General features: G+C 45.9%; 1 protein-coding gene across 1 annotated transcript in view; it reads right to left on the reverse strand.

Annotated features, from left to right (window-relative positions):
• The window catches only part of ARL5A (ARF like GTPase 5A), a 33,365-nt gene extending 11,440 nt beyond the window's left edge, over positions 1-21,925 (reverse strand). Inside the window, exons 1-5 of the mRNA XM_077861729.1 lie at positions 21,716-21,925; positions 12,263-12,323; positions 11,672-11,819; positions 9,876-9,959; positions 3,025-3,176 (exon numbers count right to left, since the gene is read on the reverse strand). Coding sequence (XP_077717855.1) covers positions 3,025-3,176; positions 9,876-9,959; positions 11,672-11,819; positions 12,263-12,323; positions 21,716-21,761 — 491 coding nt within the window. The 5' untranslated portion in view covers positions 21,762-21,925. The remainder of the gene's footprint in view (positions 1-3,024; positions 3,177-9,875; positions 9,960-11,671; positions 11,820-12,262; positions 12,324-21,715) is intronic.
• Between the last annotated feature and the right edge of the window lie 1,936 nt (positions 21,926-23,861).

Genomic DNA, 23,861 nt, shown 5'->3' on the forward strand with positions numbered 1-23,861 from the left:
TATATAGTTGAGCTGGTAAAACAAAGTATATATATAATATATATATTACATCTATATATTTTAAAAATTTGAAGGGAATAAAATCTCTTATCACTAATACCAGTTAATTGAGAACAGCGCAAAACATAGAAAGAGATGTTCACTATGATAATAGAAACTAAATGTTTAGCAGGAGGAAAATGGTTGTACATATTATAACAAAATGAAAGACTGTTATATAAAATATTAACTATTCTATATAAGGAGCTTTAAAAGATATGAGAAACTATGCTACCATATTTAATTAAAAACAGCAGACTCCGATTTTTGTGGAAGTATGAATCTAATAATGTAGAAGAAGAAGGAGAAGGAGAAGGAGAAGAAGAAAATGAGGTGAATAAATGGTTATTTTTTAAAATTTTTATTTATTTATGATAGTCACACAGAGAGAGAGAGAGAGAGAGAGAGGCAGAGACACAGGCAGAGGGAGAAGCAGGCTCCATGCACCGGGAGCCCGACGTGGGATTCGATCCCGGGTCTCCAGGATTGCGCCCTGGGCCAAAGGCAGGCACTAAACCGCTGCGCCACCCAGGGATCCCCAATAAATGGTTATTTTGCTGTTGGCTCTTACTTGCCCTACTATTACTAGATTCCTTATGTATAAATTACTGATAGATGGTGCAAAATAATAAAATAATAGGCAAATAAATTAACTCCAAAGTGTTAAATGACAGTAGTTACCTAATAGCAAACCAGAAACTGTGCCGAGTACTTAATATCCATTATCTTAATCCTCACGATGCTGAGACCAGAACCCTTTCCACACTACAAGAGGTTCGGAACCCAGGCTTAAAAGATGTTGGCAAATGGCAGGGGTGGGAGTCAAAATGCCAACTAACCCTAAAACCCACAGCTTAGTCCAAGGTGGCTAGACTGCAGAAGAGAAACATTTTCTCCAAAACCAAACATCTCCACTTGATAACTATCGCAAAGAGAAGCCCACACAAACCAAAATTGAAAAGTTACCCCATCACCATCTATTTATTTCCTCTTTTATTTTATTTTTTTCTGGGTATTTGGAGATCTTTATTTCTTGTTCTTTTTTTCTTAAACACAGGTAAAAGAATTATTGCAAATTTAAACACATTTCTGAATTTATACACACATATTAATAATTCTGGTTAAAAATAAATATGACATATTTCTGACATAGAAAAATATAGAACACAATTTAATAAACACACACATTTCATCACCTTGCTGAGGGCTAGGATGACCTTATACCAAAAAAGTAACCACTACCCTTTTAGGGATTTATTGATTTCTGTAATTGTATGATAATATTTCCAAAGTTATAAGACATTCTACATTACGTATGTATTATTATTTTTATTATTTTATAAGATTTTAAGATTTATATACAAGGCATCATAATCTAAAGCTTACATTTAATCTCTGAAATGTTTCATAAATTGACAATAACTTAATTATAGATATTTGGATTGTTAACTCAGTTCAATGAGGACACTAAATGTAACTCATATCATTGATAAGCATGTTACTCTTTTATTTCCTCTTTTAAAAATGAAACTGCCAGGGTTCATATCTACCCTAAGTAATGATATTTTTCACACAATTAATCAAAGTACGTAAGTCAAATCTTTTACCAATCCTACATGATTTTCTTTGCTGTTAAATTAAGTATGAAAATCAATGTTTTTGCTTTATATGTTATCACATAAAGATATACCTGTATCAACATGTATTCAACTATTTGACAAAAAAATATGAAATGGTTAAGACATTTTTACCTAAATGAGCATGTGGACAATCAGTATTATCTGCGACTTTTTTTTTTTTTTTTAAATGAACATACATGCTTTTATGAGGTTCTAATTATGCTCTCATGTCTGTAATCAGGCAACAGGGCCTTCTATTTCACTAAGATTCAGCTTGGGAGGGAGGGGCAAGTTCAGCTTCATCTCTGATTTAATTCTTTTTTTCTCTGCTTTCAAATACATACATGAGGGATTCTAAGTAGAGGCCTTCAATTTGGAGTTGAGGTTCCTCTGGTGTTAGGCAAGGGAAACAGATGAGGGAGCTGGTGAGAGGAACTCTCTCCCTCTCGAGACCATAGTGAAGATGAACGAATGAGCCACTGAAGCTACCTTGCTCTGCCCCGAGCTTCTGCCCTTTCCTGTATCTCAAATCTAAGACCTCTAATTAGAATCTTCATCTACCATTTAATTATTTTTCACTGCCTTTCAACACACAGATCCACCATATTTTGGAAAAACAACTACAACAAAACGTTAACTTGCTCATATCTTTTAGCTTTTTGTCCTGTTTCGAACCTCCTTTCTTCCATCTCTCCTAATAGCGCTCTCTCCCGCCTCCTGACCCTTGTCCTATTTGACAATGCTGACAACCACCTCTTTCTTAAAATCCTTTTGTCTCTGGGCATTGGACCAGGGCAAAGTTCTACGGAAGACACCTGCCTTTCTTTCCCAAACGAGGAACCTTCGTGCTGCCCTCTCCCATTCCAAGCTCCCCTCGACCCCCGCTACTGAAAGTGCAGCAACTCCCTCTTGACGATGCTGGTGGCAAAGGGAGTATCCCAAATTAGTCTCATGCTTGAATCCTTTTCCAGTTCAGCTTCTTTATGAAGAAAATGTAAATGAAAAACAATCGGTCCACGGGATTGTTATCATAAATAGATGATACAGTGTGTGGAGAGCCCTCCACCAGTGAAAGAAGTGTTTCCTGACTTGTCCAGCTCTTCTTGACATTTCTCTGAATTTCTGCAGTAATTCTATCATCTATTTGTTCACATGCATTAGTTCAGTGTGTTTACACATATTACACGTATGATTCATGTTTTGTTCTTTATAGACCTATGCTAAAAACTCTCTACAGATAAGATATGATGTCTTACATCTCTCCCTTACATTGTTTTATACGTGGTAGATTAAATATCTATTGATTTTAAGAAGAAATACATGTTTCTAAACTAAACACATGTTTTCCAAAAGGAAGACCTCTTACCCCTCGCCAGTAAGAGCACAGCACGCCTGGATATGCCACTGGTGATCTTTAATAGAAGTTAGTTTCAAAAACTGGGAGATTTCTGCTACTGTCATGCATTCTTTAACATCTTGTTTATTAGCAAAAATCAGCAATCCAGCTTTCCGTAGGTCCTAGAGAAGCAAACAAAACTGTAAAGGCCAGTGCATTTTTTTTTTCATTGATTTTCCAACCTAATTAACTGAATACTTTTGATCTTTCGATCTAGAATTCCTCGACTCCTTGACATAAAAGCATCTCACAGCTTTTACGCTGATGGACAGTAAACTTAAAACTAAATACATTTTAAATAAAACACTGCTATAGTTATATGGATTTACATATTCCTTATGTCCCTAAATTACATTTTTCATGATCCTAAGCGTTGTATTTAACAAGAAGTCATGTCTTCAGATACATATTTACCTCTCCCCTGAACCCAAAACTAGGTTTCCATGACTAAGAGCTACTCTTTAGCATGGCACTCAAGAGCTTTTCAACATTCTACTCCAATTAGTTTTTGTTTGTTTTTTTTTTAATTCTTCAGGTACGCATACCTAGAGCTAGTACTTTCCAGGTACGTAAGAAACAAATTCATTATATACAACGTATGCCTGAAGGCTCCAGAGCTTAACTCTCAGTTGGGCGGTGCTGTACTAAACCTGTCTGTCCTTGTCCGTGAAGATTTCTTAGATTTGACTATTTGATAGGGTCATTTTGGATTGGCAGTAGGCCTGTCATATTTCCCAATTAGACAGTAAGTTCTACCATTTCCTGGCTTTGCCTCAGGCAAATTCCTTAATCTTTCCGGATCCGTTCCTCATAACTAACATTTATCATCTAATCTGAGCAAGACACCCGTTACATTAATCATTTTCCAAACAAGATCTTTTTAATCCTCGTGAGACTCCTGTAAGGTAGGCCTTGCTATTCGTATTTTAGAGCAGAGGAAACTGAGATGCAGCAGTGACTCCTACAAGGCCACACAGCAACTCCGCAGCGCAGCGCCACCGGGTTTGAGCGGAGATCCTCCTGCCACCGCTGCTGCTCCTGGTCGTAAACCGCGGAGACTGCCGCCTACCTCCTGGGGTGTCCTGTGGCCGCGACAAACACACCAGCTCCATACCTGGCTTCGGGTAACGTCAGTTCATCCGCTGCCCTGAAGACGAGGAGCAGCTTGATCTTGGTGCACACCCCGAAGTGACTGGCTTAATGTTTTACTCAAAAAGCAGGTCAATGGTTATTCATCTCCTTTTGCTCTATCCTACCCTTCCCTTTCCCATTAAAACATTTTTTTTTTTAATTTTATGTATTTATTCATGAGAGACACAGAGAGACAGAGACACAGGCAGAGGGAGAAGCAGGCTCCATGCAGGGAGCCCGACGTGGGACTCGATCCCGGGACCCCGGGGTCACACCCTAGGCCACAGGCAGGTGCTCAACCACTGAGCCACCCAGGTGTCCCCCCTTTCCCATTTTTAAAGCCAGGGACTTCCTTGATAAGATCTATTGAAAGTTATGGACCTTTTCCTCACAAAAATGTATTTACGTTTATATATGATGTTAGGGTGTTAAGAGATACCCTAAAGCTCATTCATGGATTCTGGGATAAGAATCCATAACAGATTGTACTCAACTGGTAGATTTACCTTTCATAAAATACCACATATATATATATACATACACGTATAAAGAGATACTGAGAAAACTAAGGTTTTAATGCTGTGTTTTCAAGTTTTTTTCAGCTGTGTTGAATGACATTATTCTTCTTAGGGATTTTTATAGGATATTTTTATTTCAATCATGTGTATATCTGTTTGAAACAAGAAAGTCTTCAGTATATACAAAATGACATTGCTTCACATTATTTTACTCTTGTGAGAATACTGTTTCATTAATTTGATTTTTTTTCTGATGTCAATAAAAAAATGTAAGTAATAAATTTCTTATTTTAGGACGCCGTTGGCTCAGGGCGTGACCCCAGGGTCCCGGAATCGAGTCCCGAATCAGGCTCCCCGCATGGAGCCTGCTTCTCCCTCTGCCTGTGTCTCTGCCTCTCTCTATGTCTCTCATGAATAAATAGATAAAATCTTTAAAAAAAATTCTTATTTGGTTAAAAAGAGTTATAAAAAAGGTTTTATAGAACAATCAAGATAGGCTTTTAGTTACAGCGCCCTCTGCAGGGTGGCAACTACGCTGCCATGGTTAATGACCAAGTTAGCTGAAAAGCACGGTAAGAAAGGGATATCTAGACCATTAAGTTCTAAGATTTTACATTCAATTTACTTTACCTATGTTCAGTTCACCTGACCATATAAAAGGCAAAAAAGCTGAAGAGATGAACTATAACCAGTACATCTACTATGTGTTCACTATCAAGGATCAAGTATTTTTTCTCCTAGCCTAAATGGAAAACAGAACACTTATCAATAGTTGATATGTGGCTGAATCACTGAGTAGATGGACTTTCCATGGAATGGAATTCCTATCTGCCTATCTTCCAGGTTTCAATATCTCTTGCTAGGGTATGTTGAAATCTTATAGGTCAGGATTGCTAATGCTGGCATGTTCAAAGAGCACATTTCCAACATTAGAAATACGTGGTACAAGTTAGAACAGATAGTTTTACTTGTACATAGTCTATACTCCACTACTCCGGGTGATGAAATCTGGGGAAGCACCTAGACTCAAAATTGGAAATCATAAAAAATAAAGCTATTTATTATCAAAATAAAACCCATATTGAATCTAACTTTTCTAGATTTCACTACCTCAAATTTTTGAATTTTGGGTTCTTGTTTTAAAGAAACAAATAGCTATTTTCCCTATTCTTGAGTATATAGGAAGAGAAGAAAGAAAATCTTCCTTTAATTTTTATTAAATAACTTGAGGACAGATTATGCATCATGTTAACAAGAGAAAAACATATACTGGATTGAGGCTGCTCATCAAGGTGACGCAACATGAGGGCAAAGCAAAGTACAAGGTGAGCAGTGGTGATTTTTATACATCAGCCGTTTTAAACTTTAAAAACTTTCTGCTACCTATTATAAAGTGTTGTTAAAGGTCTAAAAATATTTTCTCATTTAGTCAAGAAAATGAACAGCAAGCAGCACATGCAAGACGTATTTACTTAGCATCTTCCATATGCCATATGTAGTTGTCAGTTTGTTTCTCAAAGCCTCATTTGCGAAGATAATTCCTAGAAGTTGAGTCACTCTGAATAAAACTTCATCTATCCCTTTGTGTGTGGAACTATTTTAAAATTCATGAGATTCAAAGTTTTGCACTTCATTTAAGATGAAGCTCTCAGGAGGCGCCTGGGTGGCTCAGTCAGTTGAGCGTCTGCCTGCAGCCCATGTCATGATCCAGGGTCCTGGGATCGAGCCCCATACAGGGCTCCCGCTCAGTGGGGAGCCTGCTTCTCCCTCTCCCACTCCCCGGCTTGTGCTCGCTCTTTCTCTCAAAGAAATAAATAAAACCTTAAAAAAATGTAGCTTTCAGAAATATTTAAAATCATTTTATAGGGCAGCCCGGGTGGCTCAGCGGTTTAGCGCCACCTTCGGCCCAGGGCGTGATCCTGGAGACCCGGGATTGAGTCCCACGTCGGGTTCCCTGCAGGAAGCCTGCTTCTCCCTCTGCCTGTGTCTCTGCCTCTCTCCCTCTGTGTCACTCATGAATAAATAAAATCTTTAAAAAAAAATAGTTTTATAGTTTGGTATCTAGAAATACATGTAAAGCATATTACTAGTGATGATAATCAAGTTCTGTTGATTACTACGGTATATATCAAACACCTGACTAAATCCATGTCAGAATTTGTTTTTCACTCACACATGCCTCTGCCCCTCTTAAAACTCTGCCTATTTGGCTCTTCCTGCTTCTATTAAATGGCTTAATCTAGCTCCCGACTGTTAATTCTTTTTTCTCCCTGGCAATCTCCCCTACTCAGTCTCTCACTTTCCAACTAGGCCTTATTTCTGTCCTTCTTCTTTTTTTTCCTTACCAAAGGGCCTGAATAATAAGAATGCCTAAATTCAAATCCTGGCTCTTAAAAATTTGGTCAAGTCATGTAATTTTCTGGGCCTTAGTACACAAATCCATAAAAAATGGGTAACACCCATAACTGATGAAGTTAGGTAATCAGCTCAAGTTAATGCCCCCCAGCTAGTAAAATTCAATGACTGAGTCCTACTACTGGGCTCTTGGATCCTGCTATATATTGGCCTATTAGAGTAAGAATTAAAGAAGGAGGCTACCCGTTAAGATAGTAAAAAAACACAGCCAAAAGACAAATACATTTGTCTTAATTTTTTTTCCCTAAGTCTTCATAAAGACAACTAAAACCTTTTGGTATAAACAATAACCCCTTGATGTAAAATACAAAGGGAAAAATCAAAAAATAAAAGAAAATCCTTAGTTTTCTACCGGTTTTATAGCTTATTATTTATTTCTCAAACTAGAATCGAACTTTTAAATGCATGATTAACAACATATATTTAAAAAAAAAAAATCCAAGGGGCTTAAAACAGTTGCCAGAATCAATCCAAAATGGGAAGGTGCATCATGGTAAGCGTGATCACTACACAGAAGACAGGAATTTCAGGGCGCCTCGGTGTCTCCATGGTTAAGTGTCTGCCCTCAGCTCAGGTCGTGATCTCAGGGTCCTGGGATGGAGCCCTGCGTCGGGCTACCTGCTCAGTGTCAGGCTTCCTGCTCATCAGGAAGTTGGCTTCTCCCTCTCCCGCTGCCCTTCCCCCATTTGTATGTATTCTCTCTCAAAAAAAATAAAATCTTAAAAAAAAAAAAAAAGAAAGAAAGAAAAACAGGACCTTCATTTACACAACCACTTTTTTTTTTTTTTTTTTTCACAACCACTTTTTTAGGTGTCCTTAAGCCTTGACTGGTTGCCTGAAACATTCCAAAATTCTTCAAATCTCAAAAGCAAATAATCAAATTTAAGTATTTAAATTAAATTAAATATTAATTTAATATTAATACAGTATTAATACAGGGGCACCTGGGTGGCTCAGTTGGTTAAGCAACCGACTTTTGATTTTAGGTAAAGTCATGATCTCAGGGTCATGAGATTGAGCCTGTGTCAGGCTCCACACTGACAGTGGAGCCTGCTTGGGATTCTCTCTCTCCCTCTCCCTGTTCTCCTCCCCCCAGTTCACGCACACAATGTCTCTCTCCCTCTCCATTAAAAAAAATTAATATGAAACTCCATTACAAAGATATCCCAGCTTTTTAAAAAGATTTATTTATTTATTTGAGGGAAAGAAGTGGGAAAGAGAAGCTTAAGCACTCTGCAATGAGCGTGGAGCGCAATGCAGGCCTCGAACTCACAACCCCAAGATCACAACCTGAGCAGAAACCAAGAGTCAGTGCTTAAACTGAGCACCCAGGCACCCCAAAAAGATATCCCAGTTTCCTTAAGCTTTGTTAAAATTCCACTAAAATTAAAAATTACATATATATCTAAATATAATTTTTCTATTTCCACCTATAAATATGAGTTGAGAACCTAACATCTGCAATGAAAGACATAACAAAAAACATCAACTGCTACTATAGTATTTCATGATTTTATAGTTATTATTATCATTACTGACTATATTTAGTTTGATTTTTTAAAAAAGATTTTATTTATTTATTCATGAGACACACAGAGGGAGAGAGAGAGAGGCAGAGACCCAGGCAGAGGGAGAAGCAGGCTCCATGCAGGGAGCCTGACGTGGGACTTGATCTCCGGACTCTAGGATCATGCCCTGGGCTGAAGGTGGCGCTAAACCGCTAGGCCACTGGGGCTGCCCTAGTTTAATTTTTAAATTACGCTACCAGCAGTATTTTTCAAAGACCAAGAAAATATGGCTAGTCATATAGTTTTATTTAGTCAAAGGGACAATATCAGAGAAACATAAGAGCAACAATATTTAAATATAGTCTGATAACTGAGTTACACTCAAGACTTGCTAAATGTCCATGAGACTTTAAAATCTCATTTCAATGGCGCCTGGGTGGCTCGGTCAGTTAAGTGTCTGCTTCTGGCTCAGGTCATGATCCCGGGGCCTGGATCAAGCCCCGAGTCAGACTCCCTGCTCAGTGGGGAGTCTGCTTCTCCCTCTCTCTTGTCCTCTGCACCCCGCCCCCATCATGTGTACGTGCATACTCCGTCTCGCAAATAAAAAAATCTTTAAAAAAAATGTATCTTAAAGTCTCATTTACAATAATAACCTTCTGTAAAATTAATCTATAAAATGCAAAATGAAATCCAATTTGGGTCTTTGCAACCAGGAAAACTTCTAGACCAAATTAATCTAGGATAAAAAAAAAATAAAGTTCTACAACTGACTCTACAATCTTTCTGCTGTTTCCAGACACACTTCCAATTTGGGAAGCATCAAATATAGAGCAGGAAAGGCTAGCAAATAAATAACCTTTTAAAAAATTTGAAGTAGGGGTGCCTAGCTGGCTCAGTTGGTAGAACATGTGACTCTTAATATTGGGGTCCTGAATTTAAACCCCATGTTGGGCACAGAGCTTACTAAGAAAAAATTTTAAGATTAAAAGTTTATTCAAAAAATAAATTTAAAAAAATTGAAGTAGTATCGCCATGAGAAAGTAGAACAAATGTGAGAAATACCACACACAGGGGCACCTGGCTGGCTCAGTCCGTAGAGCATGCAACTTTTGATCTTGGGGTTGTGAGTTCGAGCCCCACACTGGTGGTAGAGATTACTTACATAAATAAAAATTAAACAAAACAAAACAAACAAAAAAAAAGGAAATACCACCCCGTCCCCAACACATAATATCAGAGTCCTACTTACCTCATGGGCTAACATTTTATAGAGTTCTTCTCTAGTTACAGAAATCCTTTCTCTGTCTGTACTGTCCACAACAACTATTACAAACTAAAATAATTACAAAAAAATTAGTGATTATACAATTTGATATTTATAAAATTTATAAAGTATTTATTTAATTTACAGACCACAAATATCAAGAGATTAGAACCTTGTGGTATGGTATTACTGGAAAACCAGAGATACCTACTACACATTGTGAAGGCTAAAGGTTTGATCCATTTTTAATGCAAATATGATTTGCTAATATGATGTTAACACTCAATTAGAATATTGTTAACATTCTAACCACATATAACACGTTTGTTTTCTAAATTAGTATCTTCAATGGTAATGGGCCTATATCCAACTATATGCACTTAAGTCAATATGAAAAAAATACATTGTGATCCTAAATTTTAGATATTTCTACAGATAGTTTTATTAAGATCAATTTGAGACTCTACAAGGGCATGATATGGGAGTAATGTGACACTTAAATCAATTTTTAAAAATCAGCCAGTTGAAAGAATAAATGCATCATCTAAAACCATGCTCTCTTCTTTATATAAATGGTATCTGCTGCCTAAAAGCACAACTCTTTCCTGAACTGATGATGAGACTAGTATCAGAAGATGCAAGGAGACTTGTAAAGGAGCCACGCAGGACCGAGCTACACTGCACCTCCTCCTCGCCCCTACCAGCACCAAAAAATACAACGGGAAAAAGAGGAGAAGTAGTCACTTTATGATGGCACTGGTGATGCCCAAGTTAACTCTGCTTATAATTAACTTGCACTATTTGTTTTTTAGAAGGAGCTTTTCATTTCCAGATAAACCACTGTTAATTTTCAGGTCTTTTCTATTTTTCAGATTTCCTTCACCATATGGCAGATGCTGCTAAGAGCTGCTACTTTACTTCTCTCACTTGATACTTACTGATATGTGACTTTGTTACTATAAAGTCAGTTCTAATCCAAGGCATTAAAAAAAAAAGCCACTCAATTTTTAAGATGTCATAAGTTTGATACCTGCAGCATTATACACAAAAGTATTAACCATATATACCTTTCCTTTCCTTTTCCAAGTAACGTGACCAAATGCTTACTGAAGTTTTAGGGGATCAACTCATTAGAGACACTTAATAGTGACATAATATTAAAGACATAATATTCATCTTTATATACATTTGAAGTTTTATTATCTTATAATCAGCACTACTGAAACAATTGTCACAGCCTTTCAATTAATAAGATCGATACAATGAAGCTGTCAAATGTCATGGGTCTGAAATTTCCTCTTGGGAAATAACATGCAAAAAAAAAACCCATCAGTTATGTCTAAATTGCTTATGACCAAAAAGAAAAGGATTCTTTCATGTGCAACTGTGCTACATAAAAGAGCATACATAGTAAGAATTTTGGCCAGGATTCGATCCTCCAAAACCCTCTCATTTAACTAGGATTTTCTCTATGCCTACAAAAATTAAATAGTAAGACAAACTGTGAGGTGGAACTCACTGTAAAAACAACTATTTAAGTTGTGAGATCAATACATAATCAGAGTAATCAATCACCCCCTCACTCCAATTCTCCCTACAGAGGTTCAATGAGAGTGGATATACAATGACCCCAAAACAAGGAATCAAAGACTCCACTATGTTTAAACTCTACTTTTATTAACATACTGGGATATTTCAAAAAGATTATAAGAGTTCACATCTAGAAGTTGTTTCCCAAGCATTCTGTTCATAGAAGTTTTTAGTATATTAAGAAACATTACCTCTGTGTTAGTATAGTAAGTGTTCCAAGAAGAACGAAGAGATTCTTGGCCACCAATATCCCACATTAGGAAACGTGTGTTATTAATCACTATTTCTTCTACATTACTTCCTATTGTAGGTGATGTATGTACAACTTCATTCATAGAACTGGGGGGAAAAAGTTCAAATATATTGTAATTAGCAATTAGCTAGACTGAGCATTTTTCATTCAAGGGATAAACCAGCATGAGTTTTTATATTTTATACCCAAATGGACTTTTTCTGCTAACTTATAAGTGTTAAGGGTTTAAAAAGATGGAACTAGATAGTGAACTATCTGAAATGCTGTAGATTCATTCCCAGAAATTATATAAACAGTATTTCTCTACTTTCTACAAAAAAAACTGAACATGCTCGATGTCATATAAATTTCTAGTTCTCTTGAAACAGTTGCTTAAATCTGGCTCCTGGTTTAGAGTCAACCTGCCTTTTTACAGAATAATTTGGGTTCCATGTAATTTTTGTATTGCTTTTGTTAACCAAATATCACCCAGGCAGAAAAAAATAACTGTAAACAATAAAATAAACATTTTAAAGTAGTTAACACTTACAATTGGTAAAGGATGGTAGTTTTCCCTGCATTATCCAGCCCAACAATGATAACCTTGTGCTCTGAAATAAAGAAACACCAGCCATTTATTAATTAAAAACACACATTTTTATACGTCCTATTTTATCCATTCTTTCCAGTTATGCTATAGTTCCGTACGTGGCACCTGTTACCCTTTTGGAATTCAAAAGACTATGCCAGCAAGAGCAGAGTGTGCCATTAGTTTCACCGTCCCCACCCTCTCATTCCACACAGAGAACTCTTATCTCTCCAGGAGCCAGACGCACCATATTTTCTCTGCTCTGTGGAAGTCTTATCTCACTGAAGTGTCCCATATGTAATCACAATTGACAAATGACTCAAAGTGTAAACGTTTCATACCGGACTAGGCCATTTCAGTTCTAACTGTGAATTTTAGGCATCAACTGGGTATACGTATGCGAGGTGGGATAAATGAGAAATAAAAAAAGGTCAGGCTTGAAGTCCGGGAGCAAGAGGGCCAAGTCTCAACACCGGTGATCAAAAACGGAGCACGTTTAACACAGCGGTTCCAACGTTAACAACCAAATCTCAGGATGTAGGACTGTGGTGGCAGTGACTCCCTCCTTGGCCTCTATGGCACCAGTTTCCTCCTTCGTCTCTTGAGATTTTTTTTCCCACAGACTCCTCTTCCTTGGGTCTGCCTTCAAAGACATTTAAGTTCCGCAGAGCTGTCTGTCTTCTTGCATTCTCCCCACATTTCAGCAGGGCACTCTTAGGACCCGTCTATTTCCATGCAACCTAAGGGCCACTCAAAGCTAGCACGGTGGGGAAGAACCTCGTTTCCAAAGATGGCCTTTGGATGCTCATGCCCCATAGAGTCCTCCCAGGCTCCCGACCCCCTATGGATCGCAGCTGGTCTTATGACTCCCTGGTAACCAACAGAACCCCACCTATCTAGTAGACAGACACAGCGCCACTCAACATACCCCAAACCCAACATTCAAGTCTTTTTTTCTAATTCTATCATACCTAATTTGCTTAATGGCTTTACCATAAATTCAGATGCCCCTGGAGTTTATTCAATCTGTCCCTCAACCCCAACATCTAATTTGTCATCAAGCTCTACATCTTCCCCCTCAATACTGTATCCCGAACCTGCCTCCTTCTGACTGTCCTGGTGCAGTCCCCCTATTTCTCACGGTAAAGCCTTCCCCGGGTGACTGCCTCCAATCCACCTTTCTATGGTCTCCGCAGTCATCGTCCTCCACCACCACGATGGTTAACGGAGGCTCTCTGGGGATGCCTGGTGGGTCAGCTGGTTAAGGGTGTGACTCCTGGTTTCAGCTCAGGTTAGGATCTCAGGGTTGTGAAACTGAGCCTCACGGGGGGCCTGCTCTATGCTCAGGATTCTCTACGACTCCTCCTGCCACCCGCCACACCTGCACGCACCCGCTCTCCTTCTCTCTACAAGTAAATAAATAAAAAGAAAATGACAGCTCTCCATTTTGACAGGAACACAAGGCACAGGTCCTCAGCCTACTAAACACAGACGGTCCTAACTGACCAGGCTTCAGCTTTCGCCCTCTCCACCGTCCCCAGGTGTCTAACTGAAATCAAGCCATTCTCCCCACATAGGCCACACAGCTTCCCAGCAAACATTTTTCTAACTCTACTCAGTTTTCCCTGAGCTGGAATTATCTTCTCTAGTCCTCCATTTAGGGAATTCCTACTAATCTTTTAAATTAATTTTCCCCAGAAACCCCCCCCCACTTTCTCGGGCTTTTCTACAATACCTCTAATGTTGCACTTATCATAATTATTGACACATACACTAGCCTTCAAAGCTTAATGAGGCACCTTTCAAGCCTACAGATCCCATGCTATTCATCTTTATAATCCCAGTAACTACAACTTTTCCTGGCACGAAGTACTCAATACATGTTTAACCAATTAATATTCATTCTATAAATAATGAGGAACATAAATATAAATAATCAACAATTTGGGGATCCCTGGGTGGCTCAGCAGTTTAGCGCCTGCCTTTGGCCCAGGGCGCAGTCCTGGAGTCCCTGGATCGAGTCCCGCGTCAGGCTCCTTGCAGAGAGGCTGCTTCTCCCTCTGCCTGTGTCTCTGCCTCTCTCTCTATCATGAATAAATAAATAAATAAATAAATAAATAAATAAATCTTAAAAAAAATCAATAATTTGAGGATCATAACACCTCACAGTAAGGATATCTTTAAGAAAAGCCTTTTCAGTCAGATGGTAGAGTTTTCCAAATAGTTGCCATTTACTATGGAGGGGAATTCCTACCATATAAAAAAATAGACGATCGAGTAAACAGAGTTTCAATACAATCCATTTAGTCCAATCACTGGTCTATTTGAAAAAAGGGCGGGCAGCTTAGAACCACTAGGGTTATAAAGGCACAGGACAACACTTCCCTCATATAGGCTCTTTAAAAAATTTTTAAAGATGCAGGGCCCACTCTCACTTCAGAGGCGACTAGGGCAAAGGAACTGAGAAAATTATCAGACACAAAGATGACACTTATTTTAAAGAAAGGGTTAATAACATGTAGAGGGCACGCTAAGGTAAGTTCAGGTGCATGACCACCGAAAGGCCTCATCGGGTGACATTTCCCTGACGGAGGTGCCTAGTGTACGGCCCTTCCTCTCCGAGGTCCACAAACTCAACCTGCTACTATCTCCGAGCAGGACTCAGAGAAGGTAATTCACACACTGATACATAAACAAGAACGCCAGAAGGAGTCATATACAATGAGACCAAATGTTCGAGACCACCTGACCAGGGCAGTCTCTCCCTAAGAAAAAGTCACAGGCTGGAGGGTGGCTGAATCAAAATCAGATTACTTGGGGAACATGGAATCCCATCAGAGGGAGTATTTCACAGGCTGCAATGACTTGATAAATCCATCTTCACGTTAGGGCCATCAGCCTTTCTAATACTGTATTAACTTCCTTTGGAAATCCTTAGGCTCCTTCACCACCTCAGCCTATTCTTCCCATTACCAACATGGAACAGAATTCTATACAAAACCAAAAAGAAAGAAAAAAACAATTTGTAGCCAAAGAGTGTTCTAAGCTACTTCAAAACAAATATGCTGCAAAACCTAAAATACAACATGCAGAATAGGAGATAATGTTATTACGGGAACATGTAGTAAAACTTTTAGCTATTCCAATTCTTTGATGCATGTGATTCATTACAGATTTAGTGTTTAGTATGACATTTCTTTTACAGAGTCTATGCCATGGGACGCCTGGGTGACTCAGGGCGAGACCCCGGGGTCCCGGGATCGAGTCCCGCATCGGGCTCCCTGCAGGGAGCCTGCTTCTCCCTCTGCCTGGGTCTCTGCCTCTCTCTCCCTGTGTCTCTCAGGAATAAATAAATAAGATATTTCTAAAAATTAAATAAATAAAGGGGTATCTATGCCACAGCATTCTTAACAGTTATTCGGATAACCCCAAACAACTACCCACTGTTATAATGCTTGGACAGAATTCTGAATTATCATTTACTTTTACTGTTTTGTCATGAAAATGCTCCTTGTTTCCGCACTTCCCTCTCTTTCGAATCGCCCAGGCAGCCTATCAGTTCCAGTCATTGTCAGGTTCTAGAAGTCAAGATATGCTCCTCCAGTCAGTAAATTAAATAAGAAGATGTCACTGTCACCCTGGAAGGCTTCTATCTCTGTAAATCACATCAAAGTAAAAAAACACAAATACTAAGGCAGATAAGTTGAGAGTCATCCTGATTCTTCATTCTCACCTCCTATCTATACTATATGAAACCCTAATTTTATCTTATATAGAACAAAACATCCATTTGTCATATTCTCTATCATTCTCCCAATCCTTAGAACACAGCCTAGAAAAAGCATATGCTTCATAGGGTACGCAGAAATAAACCAGATCTGGGTGTTATTCTATATGTTGGCAAATTGAACACCAATAAATTTATATTAAAAAAAAAAAAGAAAGAAACCAGATCTGGGAGATATAAAGAAAGGTCTGATCAGGTCACTTGGTATTAAAAATTCAATTTTCAAAATCTAAAAGTATCAACAAAAAAGTCTGAAAACAAACTTGCTACGTATACAGTGATAGTGAGGTTTCAGGAAAAACGAAAAAGAAAACTGGTTTCCCACTGAGAGGCTGCTGAATGAAAGGGATGACTACACACGGCAAGGTTAGGGACGCAGTCAGGAAAGAGAGACCAATCATCGGAACTTGCCAAGTTTAATATACAGAAAATAACCGTTAAAGAGGGGCAAAGTAACGAGGGATTGGCTAATAAAAAATAGCTGTAACGAGGGGAGGGCTGACGGTATCGGCGGTCCCCGAGAGTCCACTGGCTGCGCGAGCGGCCCGGCCCGAGGTGGCCGCGGACCTCGCCGGGCCTGGCCTGGGCACCTGCTGGGCTGAAGTCCTCCCTCTCTGGGAGGCATCCTGCGGAGGGCCTCCTGCCGGGGTCGGTCGCAGCCCCGAGGCCGCGTCCCCCGGCCTGTCCCCCCGGGGGCTGCCGGCGCGGCGGGAAGGCAAGTGCTGGCAGCACCCAGCTCCAGCCCACGCGCAAGGACGGCGGCGGCCCGGCCTATGGTCCCAGTCCCCGCCCGGGCCCCGGCGGCGGCCTCGACACTCCCCGCGACCTAGTCCTCTCCAGGGACCGCCACCTGTCACACGGCCGTCAGCAAGGAGACCTCACCGCTCACTCCTAGTCCACCTCGGCCGCCCTAACGTGAACCCTTCTACTACGGTTTTTCTGTTTTAAAAGAACTGACCACAGCACCAGATGAGCCGCGTCACAATCCCAGGCCCATCTCTTAACCGGGGAGCCTTAAACAAGTCACCCCGTGTTGCTCTGTCCCTCACAGTGTTGTCTAACGAATAAATTTAAGTGAAGCCTGAATCAACCAATCTGTGTATGACACTTAGAACCTAACCTTGGGGGACGCCTGGGGGGCTCCGTGGTTGACCCTCTGCCTTGGGCTCAGGGCGTGACCCCGGGGTCCTAGGATCGAGTCCGCGTCGGCCTCCCCACAGGGAGCCTGCTTCTCCCTCGGCCTGGGTCTCTGCCTCTCTCTCTCTCTGTGTCTCATGAATAAATAAATAAAATCTTAAAAAAAAAAAAAAAAAAGAACCTCACCTTGCACAAGTCAGCTAATGTTAATTGCTATTATTTTATCTATAGGGATGGGGTTAACTTATTTTCTGTCTCCCCACACTAGACTGAACACTCCATAAAGGCAGGGAGGATTTGTGTGTTTTGTTCCCTGCTTTATCCCCACCACCTACAACAATTCCTGGCACAAACAGCTGCTCCAAAATATTTAATAAACCACTGATCACAAGCCCTTCTATATTAAAAGACACGAGTGGCAACTCTTCAAAGTCCTAATGTAATAAAGGCTTGTAGCTTAGTAACTGAGAAATAATTAACAGGGAAGAAAATCAAAGAAAAAAATTATGCCAATCGCTTCTCTATTTTCTTATTTTTTCCGGGGTGGGGGAGGGCAGAGGGAGAGAGAAGCTGAGGCAGGCTCGACGCCCAGCGTGGAGGCGGTACAGAGCCCTCCACAGGACTCCCGCCCACAACCCTGAGATCAAGACCTGAGCTGAAATCAAGAGTCGGACGCTTCAATGACTGAGCCACGCAGGCACCCCCCAATCTCTTCTTTAATAAGACCAATGTCTGCAACATATTTCTTCGGTGATTTAATTTGGCATTTATGTGTGGCCTCGGAGAATTGCTCCACTGGAACCTCAGTTTCTTCTGGGGAAAGAATAACTGCTAAGAACTGTTGAAATGGTTTTTCCCCCCTTTAAATGATGGATACAACAGCATCTAAGACAAAGTTTATATTCTACTGAACGTAAACATCACCTCTGGTTTTTCAAGTTTGGGCAGGATGCAATTAGCTTTCACTGTGCACCCAGCCAAGCGACGCTTAAACTGAAATTATTCTAAAGGTGTTTCAGAAAAGAGCGATATGGTATGGCTTAAGTTTCATTAGCACGGCCAATTCTGCAATCCCCTACAATCTTCCTTCCAAGAGTTTAGGTGCAAAGAACACAAGATTGTGTCATGTATCTTCTGAGCGTAAAATAAAGCATCCAAGATATATCTGACACATATGACATATATATTTATATGTAGGTGATTTATATATTTCCAATTTAAAAGAACTCAAAGGCCACCAAGTATCTGACATTAGATATAAGGGTGAATATTTTGAAAAGTGACCCTACTGATGATAATCACATCACTTAGCAGAATAGTTTATTCACAGGGATCCCTAGGTGGCGTAACGGTTTGGCGCCTGCCTTTGGCCCAGGGCGCGATCCTGGAGACCCGGGATCGAATCCCACATCGGGCTCCCGGTGTATGGAGCCTGCTTCTCCCTCTGCCTATGTCTCTGCCTCTCTCTCTCTCTCTCTCTCTCTGTGACTATCATAAATAAATAAATAAATAAATTAACAAAAAAAAAAGAATAGTTTATTCACATCTTCACGATATTTTGACATTTAAATTTCTAAAACTTAGCTGCATTAGTTCCTCTTACTATTAATTTTCCAACACTGAAATAAGTGCCCAGTCAAAAATAACCACAAATACAGGCAATAAGAACACCGCTATTAGCAATTTTTAGTAGTAACGATGTAATAACATCCTCATTATTTACTACTTGCAAGGAGCTGTTGGCAAAGCTCTAATTCATTCTTAAGTTACAGACATAAATAATTTTATCACTGACTCGAAACAGAAAGAGATACTTCATTCTTCTTACAGGACTAGAGCTCAACCGACAATCACTATAAATTTCATAGCAGAGTTGAAGTACTAGCTTCACTTACAATAATACAAAAATTAAGGAGGTTAAAACCAGAATAGATCCTATCTACCATCAACCACCACCAACTGTACCGCACTGTACGGTTCCATTCTTGAGACCTCGAGATTACTTTTTCAAGATCTGTAAGGTCCACAGCCACTCAGTCAAGATCCCTGGTGTTTTCTACATTGGGAACATCTAGACCCAAATACAGGATGGGGTCTCGCTTCCCCTCTTCCAACAGGAACAGCCAGCCAGAGCCAGTGCAGATTAAAACTGGGTTTCTCCACTTTATGAAAAACCCCTGTATCAGAGAAATCACTTGAAATACTGCTGTTCCCGCGGCACCTGGGGGGGGGGGGGGCGGGGGGGCTCAGCGGGTTAAGCATCTGCCTTCAGCTCAGGTCAGGATCCCAGGGTCCTGGGGTCCAGTCCCGCATGGGCTCCCTGCTCTGCGGGGCTTGCTTCTCCCTCTCCTCCTGGCCTGTGTGCCCGTGCTTTAAGAAAAAAATAAATAAAATACCTTAGGGAAAAAAAAAAAGGAAATATTGCTCTTCCACTGGGTCATGTGATCTACTTTGTTTTTGTTTTTTACCTTTTTTTTTTTTAGATACACAAGCAATTGCACGTTTGGGTTTGCTGCCTTCCCATCACCTTCTTTTTTTTTTTAATATATAATTTTATTCATGAGAGACAGAGAGAGAGACAGAGAGACAGAGAGAAGCAAAGACATAGGCAGAGGGAGAAGCAGGCTCCATGCAGGGAGCCCAATGTGGGACTCGATCCGGGGACCCCGGGGTCACGACCTGGGCCAAAGGCAGAAGCTCACCCGCTGAGCCCCCGGGCCGCCTCCATCACCTTCTTACAGGAGCTGCTGGATCACGAAGGAGGAAGCGGGGACACAGCAACCCTAACAGATGCCACCGCTCCTGTAAGTCTCTACTGGAAAGTTCTGGGATGTGGCGCCAACACCAGCTGACCCCAAAGACAGAAGCACACTAAGTTACCGGCGGCAGAAATGAAAACCCCCCAACTTGACCCTAAGACAGAAACCAGCGACCAGCGAGCACCACGTACTACGCCGCATCCAGGGGCCACGGGGTCTGTTCCAGCCGCGTCCCTGTCCTCAGGTGTAGACCGGCGCCCTGCAGCACGTCCTAGTGGGCCCGACCCGCACTTCCTGCCGCGTCGGAGCCGAGCCCAGCGCAAGCAGCCCGCGTGAGCAGCAGGCAGGTGCCCGCGGAACCCCACCTCCGGCCGCAGGTGCCACAGGCCCCGGGGGGAAGCCGGCCGGTCCCTAAGCGGCCCCCGACGACCTCCACCCCCGGTTAGGGACGCCCCGCAGGCAGGTGCGCTCGCTCCGCAGGGGTCACAGGGGTCGCAGCCGGCAGGTCTCTAAGCGGCCCCCGACGACCTCGACGCCCCCCGGTTAGGGACGCCCCGCAGGCAGGTGCGCTCGCCCTGTGGGGGCCGCAGCCCGCACGTCCCTATGTGGGACCCCAACGACCTCGACGCCCCGGGTTAGGGACGCCCCGCAGGCAGGTGCGCTCGCTCCGCAGGGGCCGCAGGGGTCGCAGCCGGCAGGTCCCTAAGCGCCCCCCCACGACTTCCGGTTAGGGACGCCCCGCAGCAGGTGGGCTCGCCCTGTGGGGGCCTCCACGGGGCCGCAGCCCGCACGACCCTACATGGACCCCCGACGCCCCCGGTTAGGGACGCCCCGCAGGCAGGTGGGCTCGCGCCGCAGGGGTCGCAGCCGGCAGGTCCCTAAGCGGCCCCCGACGACTTCCGGTTAGGGACGCCCCGCGGCCGGTGGGCTCGCCCTGTGGGGGCCTCCGCGGGGCCGCAGCCCGCACGTCCCTATGTGGGACCCCAACGACCTCGACGCCCCCGGTTAGGGACGCCCCGCAGGCAGGTGCGCTCGCCCCGCAGGGGCCGCAGGGGTCGCAGCCGGCAGGTCCCTAAGCGGCCCCCGACGACTTCCGGTTAGGGACGCCCCGCAGCAGGTGGGCTCGCCCTGTGGGGGCCGCAGCCCGCACGTCCCTATGTGGGACCCCAACGACCTCGACGCCCCCGGTTAGGGACGCCCCGCAGGCAGGTGCGCTCGCTCCGCAGGGGCCGCAGGGGTCGCAGCCGGCAGGTCCCTAAGCGGCCCCCGACGACTTCCGGTTAGGGACGCCCGCAGCAGGTGGGCTCGCCCTGTGGGGGCCTCCGCGGGGCCGCAGCCCGCACGTCCCTACACGGGCCCCGACGCCCCCCGCCGGGGTCGCCCGCAGGCAGGCGCGCTGCTCTCCCAGGCGAGCCTCCGCGGGGCCGACCCGGACGGAGCGCGGGGAGGGTCGCGGGGAGGGTCGCGGAGCGGGGCCGGGGCCGGGGCCGGGGCCGGGGCCGGGGCCGCTGCAGCCTCGCGCTCGCCGCCGCTGCTGCGGCCCGTGGGCGGGTCACCCGGCCGGCGCGGGCCCAGCTCGCAGGGCGGCTGCAGGTGCAGGACGCGCTCCCCGGGCCCTCGGCACGTCGGGGCCTCCGCGACCCGGGGAGACGGCGCTGCCGGGCCCGGGCCGCCGCCCTCGGGGCGCAGGGGAGCCCCCGCCCGCGCCCGCGCCCGCGCCCGCGCCCTCACCCTGGTGATTGAACAGCCTCCAGATCCTGGTGAGCAGAATTCCCATCCTCGGGCGGCGGAGCCCCCCCCGGGCCGCCCGGCCTCCGCCGGCTCAGGCTGCAGGGGAGGCGGGACTCGCGCCGGGGCCTCCGCCGCCGCTGCCGCCGCTGCCGCCCCCGCGCCGGCCGCCGGGTCGCTTCCTGGGAACCGCGGGGAGGCCGAAGCCCAGGCCGCCCTGCCGCGTGCGAGGCCCCGCCGCTGCCGCCGCGGCCCCCGCCGGGCTCGCGGACATCGCCGCCGCGTTGTCTGCGACGAGCCTCGCGGGCCACCGTCCTCCCCCAGCTCCTCCGGGCGGCGGCGGCGGCGGCGGCGGCCACGCGGGCGGGCGGGCGGGCGGGCGGGCGGGGCGGGGCGCGGCGGGGCGCGGCGGGGCGCCAGGGCGCAGGCGCGCGGCCGGAGGGGCGGGGCCTGGGCCGTCGTATTTGCATGGGCGGGCGCGGGGGACGCTGGGGCGGCGCGGGGGGGCGGCCGCGGGGCGCGGGCTGCCGCTGCGACTCGGCTCCCAAAGCTCCCTCCCGCCGCTGGATGGTTTTCCCTGCGGCTCCTCCACGGAGCCGGGATGTCAATACGGATGGCGAGCCTGGCGCGCATCCCGGCCGCGCTTCCCCGACCCCGCAGCCCCGGCCCCACCTGCAACTCCGGCCTCGCATCCCTGACCCTGCATCCTCGGCGGCGCATCCCCGGCCCCACAGCCCCGGTCCTGCAGCCCTGACCATGTACCCGCAGCCTCGGCCCCGCAGCCTCGGCCCCGTATCCCTGACCCCGCAGCCCCGGCCCAGCAGCCCTGACCCCGCAGCCCCGACCCCGCACTCGCAGCCCCGGTCCCGCATCCCTGACCCTGCAGCCCCGACCCCTCATCCCCAGCTCCGCAGTCCTGACCCCGCATCCGCGGCCCCGCATCCACGACCCCCGCATCCCCCGCCCCGCATCCCTGACCCCGCATCCCCCGCCCCGTATCCCTGACCCCGCAGTCCCGGCCCCGCATCCCTGACCCCGCAGCCCCGACCCTGCACCCGCAGCCTCGGTCCCGCATCCTTGACCCTGCAGCCCCGACCCCGCATCCCTGGCCCGCATCCCCGGCTCTGCATCCCTGACCCCGCATCCGCGGCCCCCGCATCCCCGGCTCTGCATCCCTGACCCCGAATCCGCGGCCTAGCATCCCTGACCCCGCAGCCCCGACCCCGCATCCCTGGCCCGCATCCCCGGCTCTGCATCCCTGACCCCGAATCCGCGGCCTAGCATCCCTGACCCCGCAGCCCCGACCCCGCATCCCTGGCCCGCATCCCCGGCTCTGCATCCCTGACCCCGAATCCGCGGCCTAGCATCCCTGACCCCGCATCCTCCGCCCTGCATCCCTGACCCCGCAGCCCCGACCCCGCATCCGCAGTCCCGGTGCCGCATCCCTGACCCTGCAGCCCCGACCCCTCATCCCCAGCTCCGCAGTCCTGACCCCGCATCCGCGGCCCCGCATCCACGACCCCCGCATCCCCCGCCCCGCATCCCTGACCCCGCATCCCCCGCCCCGTATCCCTGACCCCGCAGTCCCGGCCCCGCATCCCTGACCCCGCAGCCCCGACCCTGCACCCGCAGCCTCGGTCCCGCATCCTTGACCCTGCAGCCCCGACCCCGCATCCCTGGCCCGCATCCCCGGCTCTGCATCCCTGACCCCGCATCCGCGGCCTAGCATCCCTGACCCCGCATCCTCCGCCCTGCATCCCTGACCCCGCAGCCCCGACCCCGCATCCGCAGTCCCGGTGCCGCATCCCTGACCCTGCAGCCCCGACCCCGCATCCCTTACCCCGCATCCTCGGCCCCGCATCCACGGCCCTGCAGCCCCGTTCCCGCATCTCTGACCCTGCAGCCCCGACCCCGCATCCCCGGCGCCGCCCACATCCCCGCATCCCCGCTGCACCGGAGCCCCAGGTCCCTCCAGAACCCAGGCCAGTGGCCCTGCGGCTCCGCCGCCTGCAGCTCCCTCCGCCTCGCAGTCGCGTGGCCCCAAGCGCCACTCACAGGTTAGGAGAGCCCAGATGCCCTCGATACTCCCTTTCCTCCGGAATGTGGCCCCAACGAGCCTTTCCAGCTGTCATTCCCATTATTGCAAACT

The sequence above is a fragment of the Canis aureus genome, chromosome 20, assembly GCF_053574225.1.
Source record: "Canis aureus isolate CA01 chromosome 20, VMU_Caureus_v.1.0, whole genome shotgun sequence".
Lineage (NCBI taxonomy): Eukaryota > Metazoa > Chordata > Mammalia > Carnivora > Canidae > Canis > Canis aureus.